Source organism: Larimichthys crocea, chromosome III (genome assembly GCF_000972845.2).
Source record: "Larimichthys crocea isolate SSNF chromosome III, L_crocea_2.0, whole genome shotgun sequence".
NCBI classification, from domain to species: domain Eukaryota; kingdom Metazoa; phylum Chordata; class Actinopteri; family Sciaenidae; genus Larimichthys; species Larimichthys crocea.
In genome coordinates, this window is record NC_040013.1 from 11,579,165 (window position 1) to 11,605,280 (window position 26,116).

At 39.2% G+C, this 26,116-nt stretch overlaps 1 protein-coding gene across 3 annotated transcripts; it reads right to left on the reverse strand.

The window, feature by feature from the left end:
- tasp1 (taspase, threonine aspartase, 1) lies at positions 1-26,116 on the reverse strand. 3 transcript variants are annotated; one of them, XR_003462314.1, is made up of 15 exons: positions 25,857-26,114; positions 25,155-25,359; positions 24,857-24,924; positions 22,812-22,880; positions 21,644-21,764; positions 20,746-20,830; positions 20,583-20,662; positions 20,351-20,457; positions 17,933-18,052; positions 16,214-16,292; positions 11,483-11,593; positions 9,633-9,740; positions 8,496-8,569; positions 1,563-1,758; positions 1-25 (listed from the first exon to the last, which is right to left on the reverse strand). XR_003462314.1 is itself a non-coding variant. In XM_027278168.1 (14 exons), exons 2-14 carry the CDS (start codon positions 25,315-25,317, stop codon positions 1,666-1,668), a joined length of 1,278 nt encoding a protein of 425 aa, XP_027133969.1. In that variant the 5' UTR covers positions 25,318-25,359; positions 25,857-26,114; the 3' UTR covers positions 371-1,665. The 3 variants fall into 3 exon arrangements, 2 of the variants coding, with proteins under 2 accessions (XP_027133969.1, XP_027133970.1); XM_027278168.1 differs by lacking the exon at positions 1-25 and having other exon boundaries at positions 371-1,758; XM_027278169.1 differs by lacking the exons at positions 1-25; positions 1,563-1,758; positions 8,496-8,569 and adding an exon at positions 15,407-15,482 and having other exon boundaries at positions 25,857-26,116.

The following is a 26,116-nucleotide window of genomic DNA, read 5'->3' on the forward strand; positions in this document are numbered from 1 at the left end:
GTGTGTGTGTGTGTGTGTGTGTGTGGGAGGGACGCTCAGCACACATTTTTAATAGTCATGGAGGTTCCTCGACAAACGCAGACTTCAATATTTACTCTCTTTCCTCTCTCATGTTGAAACGTCTCAGCGTGCTAACAAGTCCTCCTGCAGAATTCTTTTCCCACTCCACTTACTGTGCAGCATGTAATTTATTCCCAGACTATACATTTTTGGCAGTCCACAGTTCAGATTATGATATTTATGCTGTCTGTTAGGGCTTAAACAAACTGCTCTCATCAAAGCAATGTATGTTTTCTTGGAGAAAAAAAAGACAGTTGGAAGAATATGGCTCATGTCATGGGGTTTAACAGACTAAAAATAGACGTAGAAATGTAGCAACATAGATTTTATTTACTTTTTGAGCACTGTGGAGAGCTGTGCACATATTACCATTTCAATAGCTTATACCATTTTATATTAGATGCATTTTCAAGTAAAGAATAAACAAGCTCTTTTCTTGAGGCTGGAATTCTTAGTAGTAACTAAGTGAAACAGCAAAACCAGAGAAACTGATTACCCCAACGGAAGTATCAATTTAGACTCCTTTCAAGTACGATTTTCAACAGCACCATTTCATGGGCTTGATGCATACAAATGAATTTTTAGCTGTCATTTTTTAGCAAGAAAATACATGTCTCTGTCAATGTGACTATAGAAATATAAATTGTGATGTTTTTTTTGTTTGTTTTTTTAAATGAGGACTAACAGTCATGTTTGGCGGTGGGGTCAAATGCTGCTACCTGAGCGCTATATATGTATCAGCATCACTCTGGAAGTGCATAGCTTCCTGCTTCTTGATCAACTCTACAGAGAACAGAAAGTGGCTTACTGTAGATTTTATACATGCAATAGCTATGTGTTCACATTTTAAGACGATCAAAGCAAAGCGTTCTATGGCTGAAATGGTTATAAAATTCATCAGCATCTACGATGCAAGTTATGCTACATTATACAGTATGCTGGAGGATTAATAACAAGATGTGTGTACGAGTACATGGAAGTTGGTCTGTACGTGTTAGCTTTTGTCATCACTGTTCAACTCTCACAGCTATAAATGCGTCGTTCATAACATTTATCTTGAGTAGCAGGCATTCCACAAGGTGCAATCTGACATCTTTTGAAACTCCAAAAGTGTTTCAAGAACAAAATAAGGTCTTGCATTTGAAATTTCCTAAACGTTTGAAAATAGTCACATCTGTTCAGCGATACAAAACGACATCGACATCCACCCTGTTTTCCTAAATCATAGCTTATATACAAAAGGACGCCACTTTTAGTTGGAAAAGAGTAACAAAGAAGGTACATCAAGGCAATGGTGCATCAAGTCTAATCCAGGTGACACTGGAGAACTTGGGGGGTAAATTGGCATAGAGTACATGCTGGAGGCAGACAGTGGCAAAGGGAAGTCCTGTAAGTGCACTAAGTAGAAACTAACACCCCTCCCTCCTTCCGGGCCACCTGTTAAAACAGCTAAAGCTTATTACTTCTGGCATCACAACGGTGGTGGGGACGTGAGAGTGGAGTGTGTGTGTGTGTGTGTGTGTGTGTGTGTGTGTGTGTGTGTGTGCGTGGAAGGGTTTGTATTGGAGTATTGCTGAAGAAGCCCAGACGGAGGATGAATGTGGCTCACTCCACCACACTCATCAGTCGGCAGACACCTCCCTCAATGGCCAAACATTGTCCAGGGACAGTCCCAGGCGGTAATCTGGATATGTGTGTCTGCAGGCAACAAAAGAAGACACAAGCACACACAGTGAAAAAAAAAAAAAACATCCATTGAAAGATATACACTCTGAGGAAGAGCTACACAGGGAAAAGGAAATGTTAACAAGGTGTTGATCTCTTGGATTCCTGTAAAATGTCTGGTTTTCACACTGTAAGTGGAGCAAACAAGAAAAGATGAAGGTATGAATTCGACTCAAAGTATTGCACCAGGGACGGGCGCCTGCACATATTTAATTAGCCAGTGTGTTGCTGAATGATGGTGTATTACATTGCAGTGAAAGTTGAGCCAGGTTTAGCATTTTTTCGCTACAGGACCCTGCACTGGGAGCCTCGCCGTATCCAACATAATGGTCTCACTGAAATGAACAAGGAAGCCGTGTTTTTTGCCACACTGCTGATGTCAGCTAAACAGTGCCTACACTACTACTGTATACATAGAAAAATGTGACCTGTAGGTTGCTGCATTAACAGAACGGCTTTATGACAGAAAAACTGAGGGTTAAATCCATAACCAGAGATCAAAGACTGATTTTCCAAACCCACAATGCACCTGCCTTTTTTAGGACCACCAGTCTTGTGTGTTTGCTGAGGGTTTTTCCAGTTCTGATATTAAAGATCAGGAGCTAACTTTTGTTAGTCCAATAACAAACTACTGTTCAGGTTGTGATCAGACAGGTTGGTCCTTTGCCCATGGTAAAGTCCCCTCTCCAGGACCTCACCCAGAGACTCCAGGATCAAGACTAGTGACACAACAGAGTCACTAGTCATGACAGAGCATGACAGAGGGGAAGCCGTCAAATAGGAGTAAATCTGGGACTGGCTTTAAGTCTTTAGTGAGAGCCAGACGCCGAGCTGGGCTTCTTGCTGTTGGACTATTAAGTAATATTTGTTGGCTGCTATGTCTTGTGTTGTTGCTCTTGGTTCATGGTTGGCTGTTAGCAAAGTTGTTGTCTCACTAATTGTGATCATCAATCATAAGTCATGCAATTGTAACAAATCCACGTGCACAACTGGGAAACTGGGAGTTCCAAATCACAGAAAATGTTGCAACCAGCAATCTAAGTATTCAAGAACAAACAGGACTACTGCTGTTGCATCACGAACATCTAACCCTGAAGTCCGAAGAGGTCATGTGAGTATTTATAGAGAGTAAGTGGATAAAGGAAACAGACTGCTAGTGTTTTGTGTTTGGGCAGAGACACCAAGGAGGAGGGAAGGGGCAAACACAGCTGTGAAGACAGGAGTGATACTTCAACCAGGGGATCAAAGGTGGCTGACCAATAACGGCTTCCTCTCTCTGTCTCTCCACAGAGGGTAACACTAGCTCCAGCCTTGGGGGGAAAGAGGGTCCATCCACTTATTGACCAGGCCACTGAATTGGCCTGACATCACTCCTCCAGTCACAGGAGCCTTCATCTCTACTGGACTTCTTTTTGTGTAGGCTTGGACTATGGCCTATGGCACCCCGAGGGCAACTGTCACTACAATGGGACAACAGCCAGACAAGGCCATGCACACATGGCAACACTCTCAGGGGCTATTATGCCTCCAGGACCCCTCTCTGGGTTCATCTTCTCCCCTTCATCTTCTAAAGATGAGGTTAAAGAGAGGCCTGGTTTAAACTGTTTTGAATGACGGTCCATAGATGACTCATAATCAGCTAATGGTGACATGCTAAATGTTTTCCTTTTGATGTTTCCATGTCTGAAGGAAAGAGCTTTGCAATGTTCTTTTAAATTCCTACCACATTGAGTACACAGCTGAAAACACACTACTGGGCACAATTAGCGGCTAGCCGAATGACTTCATATATTTTGTAATATAAAAAAGTGTCTGACAATGACACCAATGTGCCCTGACCCTCACCCTACCTGCAACCCAGCACCATATGATAAAGTTTTGTTTCAGTCTGACAGAATGAACACCATGAGTGAGTAAAGCTGGAAGAGTAAAAGGCTTAATAAAGCAAACAAGTGACTAATTGTATCACCATAGTGCTAAGAGCATCCCGTGCTACGATATTGCTGTGGCGCTACTTCATAAGTCCAGTCTACAGTGACACAGATGGGCTCAGAAGCCACACAACAGATGTCTCAACACTTCTGGGACATCAACACTGTTAAAGATCAGACAAACAAAGCTGTAGCCTAAATAACAAATTTGCATTCACACTTTTTTTGTGTGTGTTTATGTTGTGCCAACCTTTATTATAGCTCTGCTTTTATATTTTGATTATTAGTCTGAAGATATCGGATTCACAGGAAGAAGAGCTTTTAAATCATTTGGTGAGTCAGCTCACTGCCATTAGCAATATAATACTGAGCAGGCCAAAGTACTTAGACTCAAATCTTGTTGTTGTGTTAGTCCTAATAAGGACAAAGTTACTTGCAAGGCACCTTTTTGGCTCTTTAAATGGATAAACGGTGGCCAAATTGTTATTTTTATTGTATTATATTATATCTTATTTTATTATATTATTATTAACCACAGTGATATCCATTTCAACCCCTCCTTCACAGTGTACCCTATCATAACTACAATTTAGAGTCCCAATTTTCTTCTTCAATGAATTCTTGTGGTGGAATCCATGTTTACAGAAGCAGCGTAAACTAATTATAAAGTCAGTGGGGTTGAAAGAGAAGCAAACAAAAGTAGAATTACATGATAGCTGGGATAGATTGGGGGGGGGGAAAAATGAAGACACGCAAACCTACAGTGAGCCTGTTTGATACCCAGTGACTGAAGTGACCACATGACAGGACTATGGCTGAGTCAAAACATAACGTGAAAAACACAGTTCCATTGTATCTGTCGGAGGAAAACAACATTCTTTGGTGATATGAATGTGTTTAGGAGCTTGAGAAGCCACACATTAACACCACAGTGTAAGACAAAGGATAAATTTAGCTCTATGACTGTGCCGCTGTTTTTGTGTTGTGGTTTTCACATTCTTGCCTTTTAAAACAAAAAATATATATATATATAAAAAACAGTCATATGCTATTTATTCTCCATGCAAGATAGATAATAAAAACAAAATGTACTATAATAAAAGACATTTGTCGTGTAATATACAAAGCAGACAATAACCAGGAGGCCTGAATAGCATGCCATTTGATTTTCTTTGGCCTTACACAATTTGAGCAGCGAAAGCTTTATAGTGGTAATGATGTCCAGGAGGAGGGAACTGAGCCATGGTGGTGGTGCTGTATCCTACACTTCTCTTTCATCTGTCCAATCATGAAAAACAATAAAACAATAGTCTAACTGTTTCAGAAGTGCCGCCACTGGCCTGTCCATGCAGCTTTGTGCAGCTCTGTGAAACATGGCTTGATGTTCTGATGTCCTATCCAGTGCAAACACAGGTGAGCGTCTGAATAAAACCAGATGCTCTGCGTCTACAGCGCTGCTGCTTTATAGCTATTTTTCAGTCTAACGTCAAAAGGATTAGGATAAGACTCAACTTTCCCCAGAAACAACATCTGATTGAAAAGTAAGAAAAAACAGAGGAGCTGCCAGTACAGTGTCTGAAAAACTGGTCTGACATCCAACACATTTTGGGCTGAGCTATCGCATGTTTCAATGTTCTCCTGGGTTATGAAGCTGCCATTTGTCAGATAAAATATATACATACAAATCTGAGAAGTAAAACACTGAAGGGGAGGTCGACTTGCTACAATATAAATCTAGTCTGACCTCTGTCCTAAATATTCCTGCTACTGTGTATCAGCCCCTTTGATGTTCTTATCACAGAAAAACAGTGGAAGATGGACTCTGGCTGGCTGGTTAGAAGTGCCCAGTGGGATGCTAATAGGAATGGGAGGAATGTCTGTAGAATAGCAGCTGAAGCTGGCTCTATATGCAATCTCTGCAACTCAGTCAACCGAAAATTTCTAAGTTCTTAAATCAGGGTGAATTATGTAGGGAACATATTTTAAGTGCATTAGGAACATTAGTTCTTATCGCGTTTTCTTCAGCATGTATTTATTCTTTGCTAGTCTTTTGCTGGAAAAATGTGTTATATACTGCCTTTCCTGGTGTAGCTTGGTTGACCCTCATCAGCACTGCTCCCACTGCTGTGGTGTAACATGGCAAGATGACAATGATTTGGACTGAAGTTAGCGCTTATATTAACTAAACATTGTGCACTTCTGCAGTTTCTTTCTTCTCGGGTCAATGAGGCAAAACGTCCCCACAGTTTTGATGTCTGCCATCAAAGCCATGGACTTACAGGTGTCACCTGCATACAGACCACTTTTTGGACTTGGTTTAAAAAGGTCCTCAACTCTTGCTTTCTGTATTTCACCAGATGGAGAGAAGACAGATGCTCTGTATGACATCCCACTCAATGCACAATATGCTCGCAGTGAGCTGGTGGGTAACTCCGTGCCCAGCTGGGAACCAACGGATGAAACATTGTTTTGCAGAGCCATGAAGGACTGAACAAACGGCTTCTCTGGTATGCACATGGTGAGAGCCACGAAGGCACATGGGAGTTTCATACCCTCGGCCCCACAACGAGCTGCTCAGTAGAGCAGAGTGAGGTTTGGTGGAGCAGCTGCGTTCTTGGTTGCACTCTCCAATATCACTGTGTCACCAGTACCACGTGGAGAGGAAGTGGATACCATTTCCCAAGAGATCCAGAAACCACTACTGACAGATGATATTCTTGGATCTGCACCACTGAACACATAATTTATTATTTAAGAACATTTTGCATGCATACATTAATGAAGTGATGCTGGGGGACCACAATCGATTTTAATGTTTCTATTGTACCCAGATTGAGGAAATTTCTGCAGTTGAAGTTTTAAGTCTGTGCTGCTGCTGTGCTCCTCCTCAGTTCTTGTTGCACTATACTTCAAAGTCTGTGCGACAGACTAGCTTGTCAGACCACACCGTCCAGATATGATACTGTCAACCAAAATCTCTTCTATTGTATTATCTAGAGTCATGGGATGTTAAATGTAGCATGTCCCATCTGCAACTGCAATTCTTTTCAATTGATAGCACATAGATACCACTGTGCTTCTGTGTCAGTCATAAATGATGTTGCATACTGACAGTGAGGCTCACTGAAGGCAATAGATTTCTCAGAAAAGTAGCAGTAAGGACATTTTGGAGAAATAGATATCATAGTCTTGCGCCTACTATAAATATATGCCACCGGTGATACCAATAAGCTGATGCCTGCTAAAACTCCAACTATAAATACACAACAATGTCAATAAAATAAACTTACAAACAAAAGAAATGTGTGGAGACTGAAAACACCCCTGAAAAGTACACAGTTCACTGTGTTCTGCTCACCTCTTTACGTTGGCACAGGCGTGAAAGGGGAGCTTGCATGCTCACATTCCACCTCAAAGCCCAATACACAGAGCACATCTAACAAATATGCAGATTGATACTGATATCCCCAGTGGTGCATGACTTTCAGTAAACTTTATGGTACTTTAGGACCAGGTAGGGCCAGAAAGGGGGAGTGACGAGCGAGATAGACCAAGAGAGACGGGGAAAGGGATGGGTGAGGGGGCAGGGAGGCGGGACAGAGGGCAAACACTTTGAAATATGAACCAAGGCTTGAACAACAGTGCCCTCTCTTTATTCAGAGTGACAGAGATACATTAGCCAAACAAATCAGTCTGAGCTGAGACTCCACTGACTGATTTAAGTCACACAATTTATGTACTTAGGAGGAGGACAACCTCAAACATTCATGATATAGTCATCCATTGTGTGCAAAATCGTAAATATAAAATACAAAAACCAAGGTCACCAGTAGAGTACATACCAAACAACACACGAGAACCACAGGGACCTGTGGTTTGGTTTTGTTCTACCAATGACACAAAAAACCTCAGTGTAAGCATGAGCAAAGTCAGTGTGGGATTATGTACTTGTCACTACATACAATCAACTCCTTCTGGCTTGGAATGAGGAGGTGGGATCTAGTGAAGATAGCATGAGCCTGCGCATTACAACTTCTCAGTAAAGCCCATCGCTGGCAGATGAAAGGCAGCAGCTACACCCTGTGTATCATGGGAGGCACTTGTCTCTACAGTATATACTCTCTCCAGGTCATAGTGCAGTTAGCAGGGACAGGACCTGCTGTTTTTCAGGACTTTGACATTCCCAATTGGGAGAAAAAAAAAACACAAGTGAAAAAGGAAATGACAGCTATCTAAATCTCTTATGGAATGGGTGAATAAAGTATGAGTCGTAACCCAGATGCCGCAGCGTTGGCTCAGGAGGTAGAGCAGGTCGTCCACCAATCAGAAGGTCTTGCATCATAGCCAGTGCTGTCCAGTGTATGAATGGGTGAATGTGATGTGGAGTGTTAGAGAACCTTGAGTGGTTGGAAGATTAGAAAGGCACTATACAAGTATAGTCCGTTCACCATTTTCCCTAGGTACACAACACGTCAGCAGCAATTATTTCTCAAATCCACATAAAATGTGACTTGTGCTATGAACCAAATACAGTCCAACAGTCACCACAAACTGGCTTTTAAATTAATAAATAAATCAACAATAGCTGGATTACATAAATTCCTTTCATGACCACTTTCATGCTACATGTCCTGTTTTGTGTGATCTGAACTGCTGTATCGGATCATTAAAAGTAAACTGCCTGTTTGATATTGTGCTCAGCAGTCACCCAAATTTCCTCCCAGTCTTTTCATACTCATTGTAAGACATTTTGCTTGTCAAGCTAAGCGGGAAGCTCACCTTTGCTTTGCTATCTTGGGCAGACATGTAGCCAACACACATGCTCTCTGTGGTGTGACTCCATAGGAACTCCACTGTGAAAACCAAACACACCAAACATGAGAGAAATCAACATAAATATACATTTAGATAAATATAATACTATAAATAAAAAGGCATGGGGACAGAGTGAAGGTGTGGGAGAGAACAGATTGTTACTAAACTAAAGTTCAATTTCACAAAATCAATAGAGATCAACCGTGTTTCCAGCTGTCACAGGAAGAAAATTTGTCAGCTGACTTGGTGTGCTAAACTGCTAAAACTAAACTGCAGTCAACTCTGAGCATATCACCTGCAGTTGTGACATAAATGCAGAGGGAGGCAGAACTTGTGTGTTCGAGTAGTAACTCAATTACAGCAACCAAAGGATGTGGTCGACATGCTGTTTATTCTTGTAAATCAGCACAGAGCCCTTTGCAGTCCACACCAGTGCTACGGTTCATAAGCAACATCAAACAGAGGCCTGTACATCACTGAGTAAGTGATACTTTGGAATATTTTATTATTCAAAAGCACTTAATAGTCATTTGCCATCATGGTTAATTTGACATCAGGATCTTGTACACTGCAGAAACATCTGCTCTGTTTTGTCAGTGAACTTGAACTCATCTTCTGGTTTCTTTAAAAATGCCGGTTTGATACACACCATGTTAAAATTAACACAAAGGGCAAAGGGCAACAATAAGCCAGTAGTTAATCATATGGCCTAAAACTTTGGACAGATTTCTGATTAAGTCAAATTCCTTTCACGAAAGGACGGATCATTCTCAGAAGCCCCAGGTAGAAAAACCAGACCCACCAATAAATCAACAAAACTTGGCAGTATTTAGAGGACCTCCACTTGTCTAAAGATTAGCTGTTGATTCCATAGTGGGAGGTCTGTGTTTGAATCGGAGATGAAGGGTGTGAAACCAGAGCCTGATTGTGCAAGTTAAAACACAGACCACCCGCTTGGAAAGCCACAGCTCCTCCTCCCCATCCTCTGCTACATTTATCTGATGATGGATTTTTAAATATTAACAGCCAAATCTTTTGTCTACCTTAAGCTGTGGCATGAAGGTTTGAGTATGATCTGGCTTGAAATCATTCACGTCTTACCCAGTATACCCTGAATATTTTGAGATGGCGGAGCTTCCACACATCTGCAGCAGCGCAAGACAATTACTCCACCCAAAACACGATCTTCACTGGACAGAAAGGGTGAGCCTGGACAAAGAAAGAAAACACCACAATTAAGTGACTAAAAGATAAACATGGCATAAACATGGTAAAAAATGACAAGTGTTTCCTCAGTAAATAAAGTCTCTTTTTTGCTTTTAGTTCTCCACTCCAACGCATTGAACCAAAGATAACACAGAAAAAGACCAGACAAAACACAGCACTTTTAATCAGCTACAATGATCTATGAGAAAAAAAATCGCTTGTTTGCCTTTCTGGCCAAGTTAAACAACTGAAAGCAATTATTCTGTCATGATGTATTTATTTTATTTCGCAGACTGTTCAATAAAAAATACTTCAGTCCATCTGTATGGGCAGGTTTTTAGCACATAATAGGTTAATGACAGATAGTGTCACTTTTACCTCCCCATACTCTACACACTCCTGTAACATAATATTTCGTTTAAAAAAAAACAAAAAAAAATCCAGTTACATCACTCTCAAAGACCTCTAAGCCTACTTTGGAAAAAAAACAAACAAACAGAAAAACCTATTGTGCGATCTGAGAACCCCTGCTCCTTGACTAAACTTCAAACGAGGCAAACTTTGAATGAGGTGTTGTGTATACAAAAAAAACTTGGATTGGCTGATTAGTGTGGGGCAATAAAGGGGGAGAAAAGGCTCAGTTTGAAAAAGAACAAACTATAAACAGCTACAGCAGGCCTTGAAATGTCTCACACAGCAACAAGTAAAAGCAAAACAGTGCATTTGATGAAAATATTGTTGCGTCTGCATGCCATTGTTTCTTTGTTGAACTTTACAGCAATTTTGGTTCCATGTTGTAATGTTTCCTTCACTCTATAAAACACTTTTTTTTCGAGTCTAGTTTGGACAACACTCACAGAAAATCCCCAGTATTTGTTGTGCATTTTAATAAGGCTCTTAAACGTCTCATAATAACTTGACATCTTTGCATGTTCGATTATTTCACCAATTACAATAAAAGAAGATTAAATGAATGGGATTAAGCTATTTGTGTGCGTTTGACAGGTGTATCTTTACAATGAAGTATTGTCGTTAAAGATATTCTATCTAAAGCACGTGTATCCTAGAAGTTGAGAGGAGGACCCCACATCACAGATGCTGTCATCATTGCTCTCGCTAAGGCAGTGTTTATGGAGCTTTGTATAACTTAACGTGCATCTTGAAAGGAAACAACAGAAGAATTAACTTCAAATTAACTTGACCCAGCCCGGAGAAACATCTCGGTGTTACAGATGTCCATGACAAAGCCGAAAAAGGGGACGGACTTCTAAAAGGAGGCCAAAACAAGGCAAAAACCACCAGATGTTCCCACATGTTCTTTCTTCCTGAGCTATCCCAGTGGTCACTCATAGGCCCAGCAAACACAGTTAACAAGACTTTCTAAAACTGACCACTTCTGAGAATATGGCAAAAAATAAAAAATAAATTACATCTTCACATGAACTTTCAACAAAACAATTACGTCCAAAATTGTCTGTGGCTGTTAGCAATGATGTGTGGAACATTTGAAGGCCCTGTTTAAACAGTGAAAACGATGCATAAATCAAAAAGCTGTCTGTTCTGATTCTATTATTTCCAATGTTTCCAGTTGTTAGCTCATTCCTTAGGTTACGCAACATCTGTTTGTTAGTTTAATTCTATTCGTGCATAATTGTGTTTCTTGCAAACACGTTTTTGGCAAACAAATCTGTGTGTGTGTGTGTGTGTGTGTGGAGTGGGAATCAGACTGCATGTGGCTGACTCACTGATGAACTTGTTTTGCATAGCCTCCAGCAGCGCTTGGTGGGCATCTTCAGACTGCATGGCAGCAGAGCATTCCCGTGCCAGCATGGTGCGAATCAGATGCTCTCCACAGCCTGGCAAAAGACACAGAGACACAGCTGAACTGTGAATTCACTTCTTTGTTGCAAGAATGTATGTCTTCAATCAGAATTGCATAAGATATGCAGTGAGTTAACTCTGTAGCCCTTACGCCCAAGAATCCAAGGCACATTAAAAGGTTCAGACTTTGAAAACATCAGATGCGTATGGTATTGATCACATCTTGATATTTCACATCTTGATGTTTAAGTGAATTTTAAAGACATCAGTATGAGGAGTATTTCTTGATTACCATTTGTAATACTATGCTTTGATATTCAAAACTTGTTAAGAATGACATTTTTCCAATATATCTGGTTATGAAGTTATGCAATGGAAAATATTGCAAAATTAAAGGATTCGCCTTTTCTGCACGTACAAAAGATTTAATGCTACTGCGGCCATTTTAACAAGTTTAAGCTTCATTATTTCAGGTAAAAATGACAGCACCTAGGGGCTGCCAAGAACAGCTGCCTTGCTCAAGGGCACAATGACAGTAATTGGTGAAGGGAGGGTTTGTGTTTCTCATTCAGTTTCCCCTGCCCAGATTCCCAGCTGGTCTGGGAATTTGAAACAGCAACCACCCAGTATTAATTCCACTTCTGTAAACTCTCTGCCGTTCTCCGTCCTCTAGCTGGCTCACTGTGTAAATGCAGTGTGTGCTTAAATACTTGCACCATGTTTCACCATCACGCATTTACGAATCACTTTTATGTTAATAGGTTTTAAATGACATGTTCCATAATGTTTATTTTTAGAAACATGAGTTTAAATGGCCAAATGCTAAAAATATTATTTATTCAAATGGGGAAGTAAACAAGGAGAAACTATTTTTATTAGACCACTGACTGACAGTGGGGAGTTAAGACTGGAAACACAGTCCACAGAACAAAAACAGTCCAGTTGTGTGTTAAAAGGTGTATGTGTGTAAACTTTTAAAGCTGAATACTAAAAGTCAAGTCAAATAAAAATCATAGACGTGACAGTGTGCTCCAGTTGGCTTCAATTAGCACCTGAATCTGTCTGATGCTCTTTAGTTATGTGGTACGTGGTATATAGAAAAGTCCAGGGAGAGAAACAAAGCATTTTGTTAAGCATTTAAGCAAACAGGGAACCATAAAAAAAACTTGGGCAGTCTGTACAAATGTCTCATTTTACACTTTACCACTTCTAAATCCCAAAATAGCAGGTGTGCGTTTTTATATTTTAGATAATATGCTACTTACTGCTGAAAAGACTGACATTAAAACCAATACCTTGAGGTTGATAAGGAAAGGACAGATATTGAAAGCATGCTTACGAAGGCCTTTTTTTTTTAAATGTAAAGTTTGCTCGTATTCAAGAGAAAACAAGAAATCTAAAAGTGAAAACAAAACACATCTGGCAAAAGCTCCTGTGAAAACTCATAAAGACTGAAGAATATAGCCTTGTTGTTTCTGTAAACACAAATGAAGGCCCTATAAAATATCAGGTAACTACAACAAAACTGAATACAGGTCGGTAACTGTGGAGCCCAGATGCCTGGAGCAATTTGAAGTTCTTTCTTAACGAGAGCAGAACGTTGGATTGGCCAGGTACTGTGCCTTTTTGTAATATGTTTACTATAAACCGCTCTGTCCCAGGGGACCTGGGTATTATAGCCGCACAAACACAGTTGAAGCGGAACTGCAGCGAGAAAGCCCAGACTCAAAGCATCAACATAACAGAAGAGAAATGTAGAAAAAAAAAAAAGAAAAGAAAAGAAGCCAAAAAATGCAGACACAGAATGTGACAGCCAACATCAGCGAGAGTAAACAGAGGAGTTTGTGAGCTGTTCTCTCACTAGCCACAGCAAAGTAAAAGGCCAGGCGAAGCAGTCAGCACACATAAAACCAAGAGCCACATGAGCTGCATATTACACAACGGACTCGAGTGGAGGGGGGGGGTTACGAGAGAGGGTGGATGAAGTGGTGATCAGGTCAGGTGAAGGGAAGAAGGAGTGACATATAGGGTGAGGATCATACTCCTTGTGTCAGAATGAAAATGACTGTTTTCTTTTGATGGGAATGCCTTTCATGTTAGGAAATTAAAAACAGGTGCTGTACTGGAACACACATTATGTGCTCCATACCCATACGGAAACCTTCTCGTTTTTTTTTTCAGCTCACATCAAAGGCGAAAGCCACAATATAGGAAAACAGGATGAGGTGAAAATACATAGAGAGCAAACATCTACTGGGATAACAGATGACCAGCAAACTATTACCAACGTAGCGGGACTGCTTTTTTAATGTTCACAATAGATCAGTAGAAATAGTACTTATCACCTTTAAGCTGTAAGTGACAGAGCTGTAATAGCAGACCAGCATGTCGTGTGTTCGTAGATACAAATGTACAGAACATAGTTACAGTAACTATTTACTTCTCAGTGAATAAAGTAATAAAAACCATTGGGATGTTTCACGTTATCTATAAAATGGATTTGCTTCTTTTTTTTAAGTGTATTTCTGAATTTGCAGACAAAGGTATATATTTTTATGAGCCTTCTAGATAGCTTATGCTATTTACGGCCTTTCAGAACTGAAGTCTTGAGAATTGTTTATATAAAATAATAGGGTCAGCATAACCATTTTTGTTGTTAAACTTCCTGATTGCTGATGATCATATATTCAGACAAGCTTTAGCGGTGCAAAATGTTGGCTATCTCACTGGTCCAAGTACATGTGACTCAAGCTTCAGCCTGTCTGATCAGATCAGCCCGTCTGAACTGAGATGCATTAGGCTACAGATCCACATCAAAAGGTTTTAATGTTCCCCAGAAGCTATGTCGCAGATGTCTAAACATCTTAAAGCAGTAATATAGCCCCTCTACCTCACATTCAAAACCATACAGCGCAAAACCAGCAATGTTGCTTCTAGCTAAAAGAGGCACACACTCTCGTTTTTGGAAACACTGAGGCATGGTTGTATACATTGTATAAATATGTTCAAGAAGAATGCAACTAGTTTTTGAGATGGCAGATTGGTCCTGAAGGGGAGAACGTCTTTGTCCAGTTGACTCTCTGTATTAGATAAAAGCCAGCGCTTCAGGAGATGACCCTCCCTGCTCCTGTGTGTGCTGACAGCAGAGGATGAGTGGAAGCAGGAAGGTAGCTGCACTTGTTTCTCTACATGCAGACTTGTAAAGACTTAAGCTTTGTTAAAATCAGGTAACCCACAATGTTCTTGTTGACAGTAGTTGCAAGAAATGGCTTTTTTCCCAGTGCCTTGAGTATGTGTGTATCCATCCTCCCCTTAGTCATCGTTACACTCGTCACTGAGGCTGAAGAAAAGATAAGGTACAACTGACCTAACATACATACATTTAGTAAAGCCAAAGATTTTAAAGGCCAGTTTGTATGTTTCTGACATCATGACAGCCTTAATTAAGAGTGTCCTTAGATTTGCATGGACTTTATTATCTAATGCAGTCTCTGCAATCTTACTATAATTTAAGATCTATATTCAACATATCTGATATAGCCAGAGCTTTCTAAATAGCTCTGATTTCTTGTGGTAAGTTTTTAAGGTTTAACAGATTGTCAAACCTTAAACTGTGACAACCACTTTTTAATTACAATGAAAACCGAGCAAGATTTCCAGTTGAACAGAAACAATAGCCACTATCTACTTTCTTCAACTCCTCATCTTGGAGATGACACTGCAGAAAGAAAGAAAGAAAGAAAGAAAGAAAGAAAGAAAGAAAGAAAGGAAGAAAGGAAGGAAGAAAGGAAGAAAGGAAGAAAGAAAGGAAAAGTAGTACATGACAGGTGACAACTATAAATCATTACCATGGCACAAAGTGTCTGAGGCGGGGTGAGGGATGGAAGAGTTGGAGGGTGGGGGTAGTGAAGTGAGTGTCAGAAGCTGTCGACAAATGAAACAAGAGACAGTGCAGAAGATCCAAGTTATGTTCTTACTATACAGGTATTTTATTTAATATACATGTAGATATTTGTTAGTGAAAGACGTTTTGAAAATAAGATACAATGTGGAATAACAAGTGCCGTCTGCCTAAAGATTAAATGAATACATTTAGTTTTAAAAATTGTGTTTTTTTCTTTTAATTTGATTGACATTTAATACATTACGGCTCCTCATATTAGTATGATTAATTACTGTGTAGGGCTCACATGCAAAATTTGTACCAGCAATGTTATGATTCGAATCTACATAACTGTACTTGAAGCTTGTAAATTTACCATCTTTGCTCTGCACTCCCAGCCGTTCTCCCTCCATCATATTTACAGCAGGTGTCCTATGTCAAATGTCACTGCAAATCCAAAGAGCTTTGCAATGCACCTGGCATGCAGCTGACTAACAAAGAGCGGAGAATGATGACTCAATCAACTGAGGAAGTGACTGATGAGAATCACTCAACAGGAATGGCTGGAGGTCAACGGAAAGTATTATCAGGCTTTTTGTAGCTTGACTCACCGAGACTAAATAAGAGGCTCACATCAAATATCTGTTTCTGATTCATAACACGTCCAAAACAAAAGGCAGGTTAGTTGTAAACATGAACGCGGAGACGAAAAGTTACACAAACACATGCAGACAACAGCAAAGTAGGTTGTAAAGAGTTTGCTGTGGTATACCTGAGGTACTCACTGCTGTAGAGTAAGGGTTCATATTATAGGCGTTTTCAGCCCAGCAGCCACATCCATAATGAGCAGCCTGAGAAAACACAGGAAAAAAAAGACATTTTAGGTCAGTTCAGTTCAGTTTAGTTTATTTCGAACATGTGCGAGTAACATAACAAAGTATGCTGAAAACAAACAAATCCAATAAGAATAGTCAAAACAACAATAACAATAGTTAACGCAAAAATAATAATGTGAACCCAACATGTCCGAAAAGAAGTAGGATGAAGCATATGCTTATTTAAACCTACCCCTTCTCCACTACTCAATTAGCAATCTTTCTCTCCAAACATATATATTTACATTAAAAATGTAAATAAAAAATGAAAGAAATAGAAAAGAATTAGATTAAATAAACAAATACATAAATCATTTATCATTTATGAAAACACCTGATTGTTAAAGCCCTTCTTCCTCCCTGTACTTCGTGAACATGTGTTTGTACCAGTTTTTAAACTGGATCATGCTTGGACATTGCTTGAGCTTTTAGAGTTTAGCTGTTGTTTTATTTAAAAAAAATATGGGCTGAAAAATATCCTGAATTCTCAAATAATAGCTTCAAGTTAGGCATGCTAAATAAAACAATTTAAGACCCACACTACAGGCTGGGGTGGTCATTTCAGCCTGATTTACATTTCCACATCATTAACTACAGTGAAACAGCATGCCACACTTACGGCTCTAATGCTCTGAGCTTCAGGTTTTTTAACGGTAATAGTGTTAATGAGGTCAGAGCAGTAAATGTCCTGATTCATTCATTCGGTTCCAGTTGTTAAGTTGTAGGTTTTTTTTCCTGTTAAGCTGCTGTTAATGCAAACTCATAACTTCCTGTAGCTGCCTCATAATAAAAGACTTCCAGCACAGAAATGTTTTTTTTTTTCCGCCTGGGATTTGTCTAATTTGTATTAACATTTAAAAAAAGGGCAACAGGAGGGAAATGAGGATGATCAGAGCTAATTCTTCTGTAGTGAGCCGCCTCATTATTTTAGTCTATCTGCAGGAAGCTGGTGTGTGTGTGCCTGTGTGTGTGTGTGTGTGTGTGTTATCTGCTGCTTTCATCCTTTCTCAAGCTGCCTTGATGGATGATTTTGGCCACTAGAGGGCATAGAAACTGTGCTGGCAAGAAACTGGTTGTTTACACGTCCAGCATCTTTCCATTGGCACTGTGTTTATGGTCACTAAACAGTTTGACAGATAAACAGGATCAGATATAAAGTGTATTTGTATATTTAATCAAATATATGAATCTACACTGACCCTGAGACACATACGTTAACTCAGGGCACCTGTTTATTTATGCTCTGAAGTGTATTCGTTTTTCTCTTTTGGTACACTGAAGCATAATCTCCGCAGACAGCTGTTTAAATCATAGCTCCACTTGTTTTATATGTTGAACTTTTGTTGAACTTAACGGTTGAGCTGTTGATAGGACATATAGTTTGAGACAGGTGCACACTAATAATTGTGTTTTCTAAATACAGTACTGTATAGGTTATTTGATTACTGAATAAATTAGAAATTATATATTAAAGTACTCAAATACTTTAGGAAAAAAAAACAAACTCCTGATTCAATCTTTACTTGAGTTAAATAAATATTCATCATTATTAAAAATGATTGAATATTTAAAGTTAATAGACAGATAAAGACATGACAGAGAAAGGCCTGACTTACCTGGCCAACCCTGCCAGGATGTTTCATGGCCAGACCTCCACTTGACACCGCTGCAGCTACATTCCCTTCCAGGTCTACCACAACAGCTCCCACCGTGTCAAGGCCCCCTGAACCATTTTCCTACATCCCAGTAAGGAGAGGAGAGAAAATGTATGCATAAAAACATTTTTGAAGTAGAATTTTTATTCAGTCGGTTTTTCATTCAACATAAAGGAGGAGGAGAACTCTAAAACATCTGACTCAGGACATTTCAATGTTTCAAAGTTAACAATGTACTGCATGAATTTATGAATGACTCTTCCTTGGCCTTCATGTTTTGTTAAAAATGTGCTGTCATTATTAGATTAAATCAGCTATTTTCCATAGCTGATTGCAGTTTGCTTTGGAAGAGGCTTCTTTGTGAACTATCATGACTCAGACGTGCATGATAAATAGAGTTCTACAGGGTCAATGTGCAAAACGGCATGATGATACATGATCAGAGCTCCACTCCTACCAGAAACTGAAGATCTTCATTGAACCCTGGACTTTAAAAAAAGGCAGCAGCGTTTCTCATTGGTCTTATGCTCTTCCAAATCAGCCCTGTCTCCAGGCTTTAGAGGCCAAAAAGAAACAGAGCCAGCTATTTCAAAATGTTATAAAGACCATCCTGTCAAACCTTATCAGTGTCTTTAAATGAAAAAAATCCACATTAAATTATGCCTGTCAAACTTAAGGGCATCTTTGGATATATATTCTCAGGCTTTAGATCTTCCTAAACAACACTGCAACTACACACCATCAGGAGACAGGTGCCTATATTGCACTGAAAAAAAAAAAAGAACGGAAAGATTTTATTGCTTGGCAAAAAGACAGAGGCATAAAAAGAACATTGTCTATGAAAATTAAAGCCAGACCCTCACCCTAACCCTGCTGCAATAACACTTTTTGTTGCACCCACAGGTCTCTAACACCCATTCTTGATCCAAAAAAGGTTATTTCCTGTTGATTGACTTTATATGTCAAAGGGAGAGTAAAAATGAAAACACTGAACATGGCATGTATGTGAACGGTCACAGTCTGAGAATGTGTTATGTCCAAATCAGCCATAGCTTAACAGCACCAAATGGTCACATATTAATCTTTAATAGGTCAAGCAACTTTGTGTAAACATGTGAGAGACAGATGAGAGCAGAGGGCAACTCAAAGCTCAAACTTTCATTAGGCTAACACAAAAATCAATCATTTAATCATATATCACTCGCCTGAGTCAACAAACAGTCCACTTAGTTGTTAGTCTTTCGTTTTATGGATGTATCATTAATATGGAGGATTGATGTAACTGAACTAAATAAACAGTAATGCTGTTCAAAAACAGGTCCAATGAAGCAAATCAGTCTGCGGTTACACGTTTTACTTCATTTAACACAATTTACATCCGAACCAAGATAAACTCGCCCACCCTCTTCTGTGCTGCTGCCACTGCCAGCGCTTTAAACTCATTTTAAACTCTCTTTAAGCTCATCATCAGGATGCTCTCCAGTTGTTCCGCTCGGGGCACTGAAACTCAGCACCAACTCTTCGTCGACACTTTAATTGTTTCTTGGAACCTTTTACTCAACCGTGTTGCATTTCCTTTGATGACAATGTGAGATCATAACTGGCAGAACATATCTTGATGTCTTAGTTGTGGAGAGTCATTAAATGCCTCTCTTGTATAAAATACCATATTCTACTTGATGTTTCCTCCCTTTAAAAAAAAGAAAGAAAAGAAATGTGCAATACTATCTCTAATTAATGTTGCTACTGCTGTCCCCTTTTACCTTTTTAGGTCTTAAGTCAAATGTTGACGACACTATCTTTCTGTGGACTTTTCTTAGCTAAACCGACAACACCTGACTGTGAGAAAAATGTGTCTGAGAGACCCAAATCGCTTTTTGTTTAATATGAAGGAGGAGGAATAAAACTGCTGCTTTAATTAAGGGAGCACTCTTAAATTAAAGTGAAGTAGCTTTATTTTTCAAGTTTATTAGACCTAATTTCAGGACCAGATGTTACCACAGTTTCACTTTTCTCTGGCGGTATTGATTAATAAACGGTACAGTCCTCTACTTGTCAGCTTTTATTGTTTCATCAACAGCAGATTTCTGAAAAAAACATCTAATGTTTTGATGTAGCCTAATTGGGGAGTTTCACATTTCATTTCAGGGGGCAAAAATATGGTCCATAAGCTGCTATTTGCCAACCACACACATAGAACATTTTGTCTAGCACAAATGATGCTTCTGCTCAGATGTTGAGATCTCAAACGGTTATAGAACCATTATTACTACTACAAAAACAGCAGGACAGGATTGTCGACACTGACTGAAAAGTGATGCAGTTTGAAAAAGTATACACTCAATGCCATCATATTTTAACTGATAACACAGCACTCACATTTTCATTTGATTGTCGTCTTCTCTTTGTCTGATTATGTCCCGTGTCCATTTTTTCTGCCAGCTCCATCTTTCGCTTGTTCCTCTTATACGCAGATAAACTGAACTCTGTTTAGGAAAAAAAAAAAAAGCAATCTCAAACTGATGTAAGGTTGTTTTGAGCTCAGTTTCGCAGTACAGAAAATATATATCCAAGATGAAGCATATTTCTGAATCTGTGTAACAAAACTCACTGGTGGCCATCTTCTCTGAAGGGCATGGTGGTATTCCATGGCTGACTGCCCAATCGTGTGCTCCTCGCCCTACTAAAAAGCTGACAAAAGAAAGAACATTTACATCCATAAAACTGGATATGGTAACATTAATAGGACAATAATGGGTAACCATTATAATCACCAGGGGGGTATTCTGCCAGCTGATAGTTTCCCTTTCTGTGCTTCACTCAGTAGACGATTTGCAACTAAGACTGGGTTCTTAATACCTGAAGGAAAAGTCAGAATTATCACAGGGCACTGTCACTAGCACTTCAATCCATGTGGTTTTACTATAGTGGAAACAAATTGAGATACTCAGTTCATGATTAGATTTTGCAAACATATACAGTAATACTTTAGTCAAATCAATATGGGAAACATCATGTGTTTTAAATCGAGGAGTCATGGAAAGGCCACAATGTGAGTTTCTCTCTGAATGGCAAGTTCTGTGAATGGAATATGGTCTTCATCTGTGTTAGTTTTGTTCATTTTCACAGGCAATGTATTCATTGTGTAGTGCACGTTTTCTTCATTCTGTTACACAAGTATGACTATGACTGCTGGGTTGCTTTTAGCCTATTTATTTATTTTATTTCGTACTGAATTGTGAGACCTGATGAAAAACATGGGTTGGCAGGTATACATTTTATATCCAAGCCAACACACTTTCATTCATCATGTACAAATTACATGGCTAACTGTTACACGATGCAGGCGTGGTAATAAAAACAATCTGTTGTGTTTTGGACAAAATGTGCCAGCTTTCACCCCTGGGTTGTTTGGAATAAATCTTGAGTTCTTGCAAAAAATAGCTTATGCTGAAAGCCTTCTAGAAAAACTCTGCGAGTATGCTGATGTGTTAATATTTACACATCAGCATACTCACAGAGTACAGCATCTCTTGGTTGTTCTAAGAAGTGGGTGGTGAAACATATGACAGATAGAAGCTTGACTCATTACTTTTACTTCCAGGTGACTGGACTTCAGTGTGACAAGAACATAGCAGTATAACATAAATATAAACATGTGTAGTAACTCACCGCTAATAGCCCCTACGGCACCATAATGCAGCGACTTCCCATCCATGATGCTCGCATCACATTCAATTTCCCCTGACAAATTAAGGTTGGAGCCCATGCCCGCGTTGGTAAAAGGAGAGTCCTGAGAGCAAATAAAAACAGGCAGTCGACAATAAAACTCCATTTGTGATGAACTACTATATTGTCATTGTCTTTTTCTTAAGCTTAGCCAAGACATGAATTTGTTAAATTTTTTAAAAAGAACTACTTTGAAACATTTCTCTTCCAAGGAAAACCACCAGTGTCATCAACTGCAAATCAGGATGAAGTTTAAAGCAAGACAATAAAAAAATATTGTACATAATCATGAACCAGAAGTTACAGCTGCAACAGCCAGCACAAATTGGACCCTCGAACACTTTTTTTGTTTTGGTATGTTGTCTGCCTGAGAGAATACTTTTGAAAATTGATTTCAGAACAAAAATGGCTCTTAAGCTAATGTCCCTCCCTTTCTTTGATAATATCTAATTATAAAGCCTACATTTTGGTTGGTTAAGCCTCATTCGTTGTTCTTGTTCAGACTGTTTTTTTTACCTTCTTCTATGGCATTTTTGCTGATATAGCTGTGAGCTGTAGGGAGGGTCACATGAATTTGGTTATGTCTTCATCATTTTTTGGATCCTCTTGCTGGCTTTGGCTTATTTCTTAATAAGTGGGAGGCTGATAATAGTTGAGAGTTTCTTTGTTTCTTGTATCTCCTGTGGTTTGCCTTATACTTCAGTTCTTTTTTTCAATAATCAGATGACTGCTTTCTGCATTCAAACCATGAAACCGTGAAAATGTTACTTTAAAAGGGTAATACAGAGAATAACAACCTCCTACCTACCTGATCTGTTGTTATATAAATATATATATTCCTTTTGTGCAGTGTTTGCTACACTGCACTTCTCTGTACATTTTTGCAGCTGCAGAGAGTTCATCAGAAACATTCTGATAAAATTATCCCTTACGTCATCCAACAGGATGTACGTACTGTACATGCATTAGAGGCTGGAGCAGAATAAAGCTGTTTTGGATAAACGCATACACATGTCAAATCAAGTCTCTTATCTTCTCTATAAGTTTCCAATCTGGGCCATGGTTTTCTTCTACATTATGTATGTGAGGTGTTGGATCATAATAAACTAACCTCAAGTTCAACCAGTGCTGCAGCCACTGCTTCCACTGCAAGTGCTCCAGCTTTGAGCCGGTCCACAGCCTTGAAAAGACAAACAGAGACAGCTTTTCAGTCAAAACATCAAACTTACACATTGCTTATTTCAGTGTGTGTATAGTATTTTCATTTCATTCCTTTAAAGTCAGTTAAGTGGCAGTTTTATAAGATAGGGATAGGATGCGATAGGGAGTCTCACAGCACTTATTTTGTTCCCTAGCCCTTACACAATAACAATACAGTGCATTTACTGAAATACTTTTGCTCACTAAAACAGAAAGAAAATGTAACTGAAAATGTAAACTAGACATTTAAGATTTATGCTTTGTAAAAAAAAGCTCATAAAGGAAGATAAAACTTAAGATAGACATAAAAGATGTAATAAAGATCCTGGATTGATCCACTGGGTTTGCCATGTCTGTGTATGAGTGAAGAAAAATCTGTTAAGATGTTGTAACGATGTCAGGGAATGACATGCTGGCATGAATGAAAAATATTACATCCAGCGGAAATTGGGCACAACTCATCACCCATCTAATAACATTTTCTACTGTAAAAGCAAGGGTGATGGCAGCACCATGAGCTTATTTTACAGTCCTAAGGATGTTAAGGAACCTGTAGGGGTGGAAAGAACAATGAATAAAACTAAATACGAGGACATTCAACAGAGCCAAAGAACAAAGGCTTCGCTTCCAACAGCACAGCGATCTCAATACAGCCAAATGAAAACTGGAATGACTTCAAAACAAGCACACTAGACTGCTTGAGCTGTATTGCCAAAACACAGATTGGGATCCTACTGAAATATATGGAATGACAGATGTTCACAGATGCTTCCCATCCAACCTGAGAAAAGTTGTGCAAACTTCTAAGAAAATGTAGGAGAAAGTCCCAATATTTCGCTGATGAAGCCGATACAGATGAATTAAAAAAGATAAAAGTTTGCAGAACATGATGTATAAGATTAAAGGGTTTATTAGAAAAATGAGGCCACTGCATAAGTCATTTCAACCATTGATAGAACAAGACTGAACGAACAAGAATAAAAAAAAAAGTAGTAGAGGGAAGTTTACTTCTAGTATTTCTTAGTATTTTTAGCAACTTTAAGTTAGTTAAATTGTTGTTGCAACATACCATATTGTAAAAAAATCAGGGCAAGTCAGTTATTAACTATAAAACTATTGTTTTTTTGGAGGAAAGTGTACTTGTGCTTTATTCATCATCAAAAACTTTTACAGTAGCTAGAATTCTTTGAAACCAGCAAGTTAGTGGCAACATTCTTTAAAGCAACATTGCGCAACTCTCTCAAAATTCTCAAAAGTCGTTTTGATGTACGGCTGACTTGTAAACAGGTGATTGGTGCTTCTGTCATTCCCAGTCCATGCCTTTTCCTCTTCTTGCACTATGTAACTTTTGGTAGCTTGTAACACTTTACTGTGCACAGTCAAAAATCACCATCTATATCACTGATTGATTTTGCTGATCATATTTGATAGAGAAAATGTTTTCTGGTTTTCCCTCTTATGTCAATTCAACTCAACTGTGAGTTTCCTCATGGACAGTAAAGTGACTACTCCACTTGTATTTGCTTCAGTTTAGCAGGACTAAGAGCTCATGCAGCGTTTGTGATTACACATTTAGTACAGGAACTCAGCAGCTTCTAAGGATGTCATAGCAGAGGCTAAAAGACTGAAGAGGACGTTGTGGGAGCAAGCTAAGGGGAGAAAAAGAAAGTGTGACATGAGCAAATCTTGAACTGACTTTTAGTCATTGGCTGGGCTTCTTACTGTTAGACTGTTAACATTAGGTGGCTAGTTTTTGATCATAACTAATATGAAACACACGTGTACAGCTGGCTGTATTTACAACAACGGTGTATAAGTGAATTACACAATGAAACTGTAGGGGCGCCAAATTGCAAAAAAAACTTACAAAATGCTTTTCAACCAGCAAAATGTTATGTTGCTTATTTGCACACATTCACAGTTTACTTTAGTAAAAATCAGAATGAGCTAACTTACTCGCTGGCAGGCTCTTTTGCACACATGCTTGTACTCCTTGGCCTTAGATTCAGAATGATATCCTGCTCCTGAAGGAAAATATCAAGACAAAACCACGATGATTAAGCTCCACAAAGCAGAAAACTAATGTTTTAGTGCAGGGGTGTCCAAACTAAACAAAATCATTCAGAAAGTAATATTTTGTGACACATCTACAGATATATGACACCAGCAGTTATGTCCTCAGAGGTTCGTGTTTAGTGCTTTCAAATGCTTCATTATGTCAACCAAAAAAAAAAAAAGCCAAATGTGCACTTACCAGCATGCACTAAAACAAATCCACCGACAAGTCTTGGCTTTTGATTCTTGCTCGATTCCTGTTTTTTGGACCTGGAGTTGGTCAGGGGAGAGGACGGTTGCTGCTCCTCGGCACGATTCATTAGACTTTCCATAACCCCTGCATAACTTGACAAGCCTAGCATGGCCTATCAGACAGTGGTAAAAAACTCATTTTCATGGCACACCTGTGACAGAAAAAGAAATGTAATAAACAATAACAAGGGACAAGATGATTTAACACTTTGGTGGACAGCACAGATGCAAAGCGACATGCTGGACACTTAATTGACAGAGAATTAATTCAAATAATAAAACTGTTTTTGTTACTATTCCCAGTCTGTACCCTAACGGTATCTAAAAACATATGCACATATTCATAGTCCTCTTAAACGAGAGAACAAATGAAAGCTTGCACATGACATAAAGCTATGCATCTCGTTGACATAAGTTGACGTTATCAACTTTCCAAACAATCCATGTTGCGTGCACATTTAAAGTTTGCGTTATTAAACAGGGGTTAATTAGTTTAAGTGACGTGTCAGGTTAATAAAGACTGAGGGCGAAGTGTAGCACATAAAAGAAAAATAAGTTATTTTAAGTCAAGCTAACAGTCTTGTGCTGTCGTTAGCTCGTTAGCTAACAGCTCGCTAACACACACTGACCAAAAACAAACTCAACTCACAGTTTTCACTCCTCTCCTACCGGAGACATGACTGCCCGCTAAATGCGATGTAGCCCGACATGTGTCTCATGCACACGAACGGCAGCTGGACTCATGAATTGAAGTGAGGCAAACTTTGCTGTCACACACTTTCACTCATCTGTGCTAACGCGGCTAGTTAGCTCGGCGAGCACACAAAAGTACTTCCTGGTTCAGATACACGTTGCTAAGGAAGTGAGTTCAGTGCAAACACTGGTACACGTGGGTGAGGCTGGAGGAAG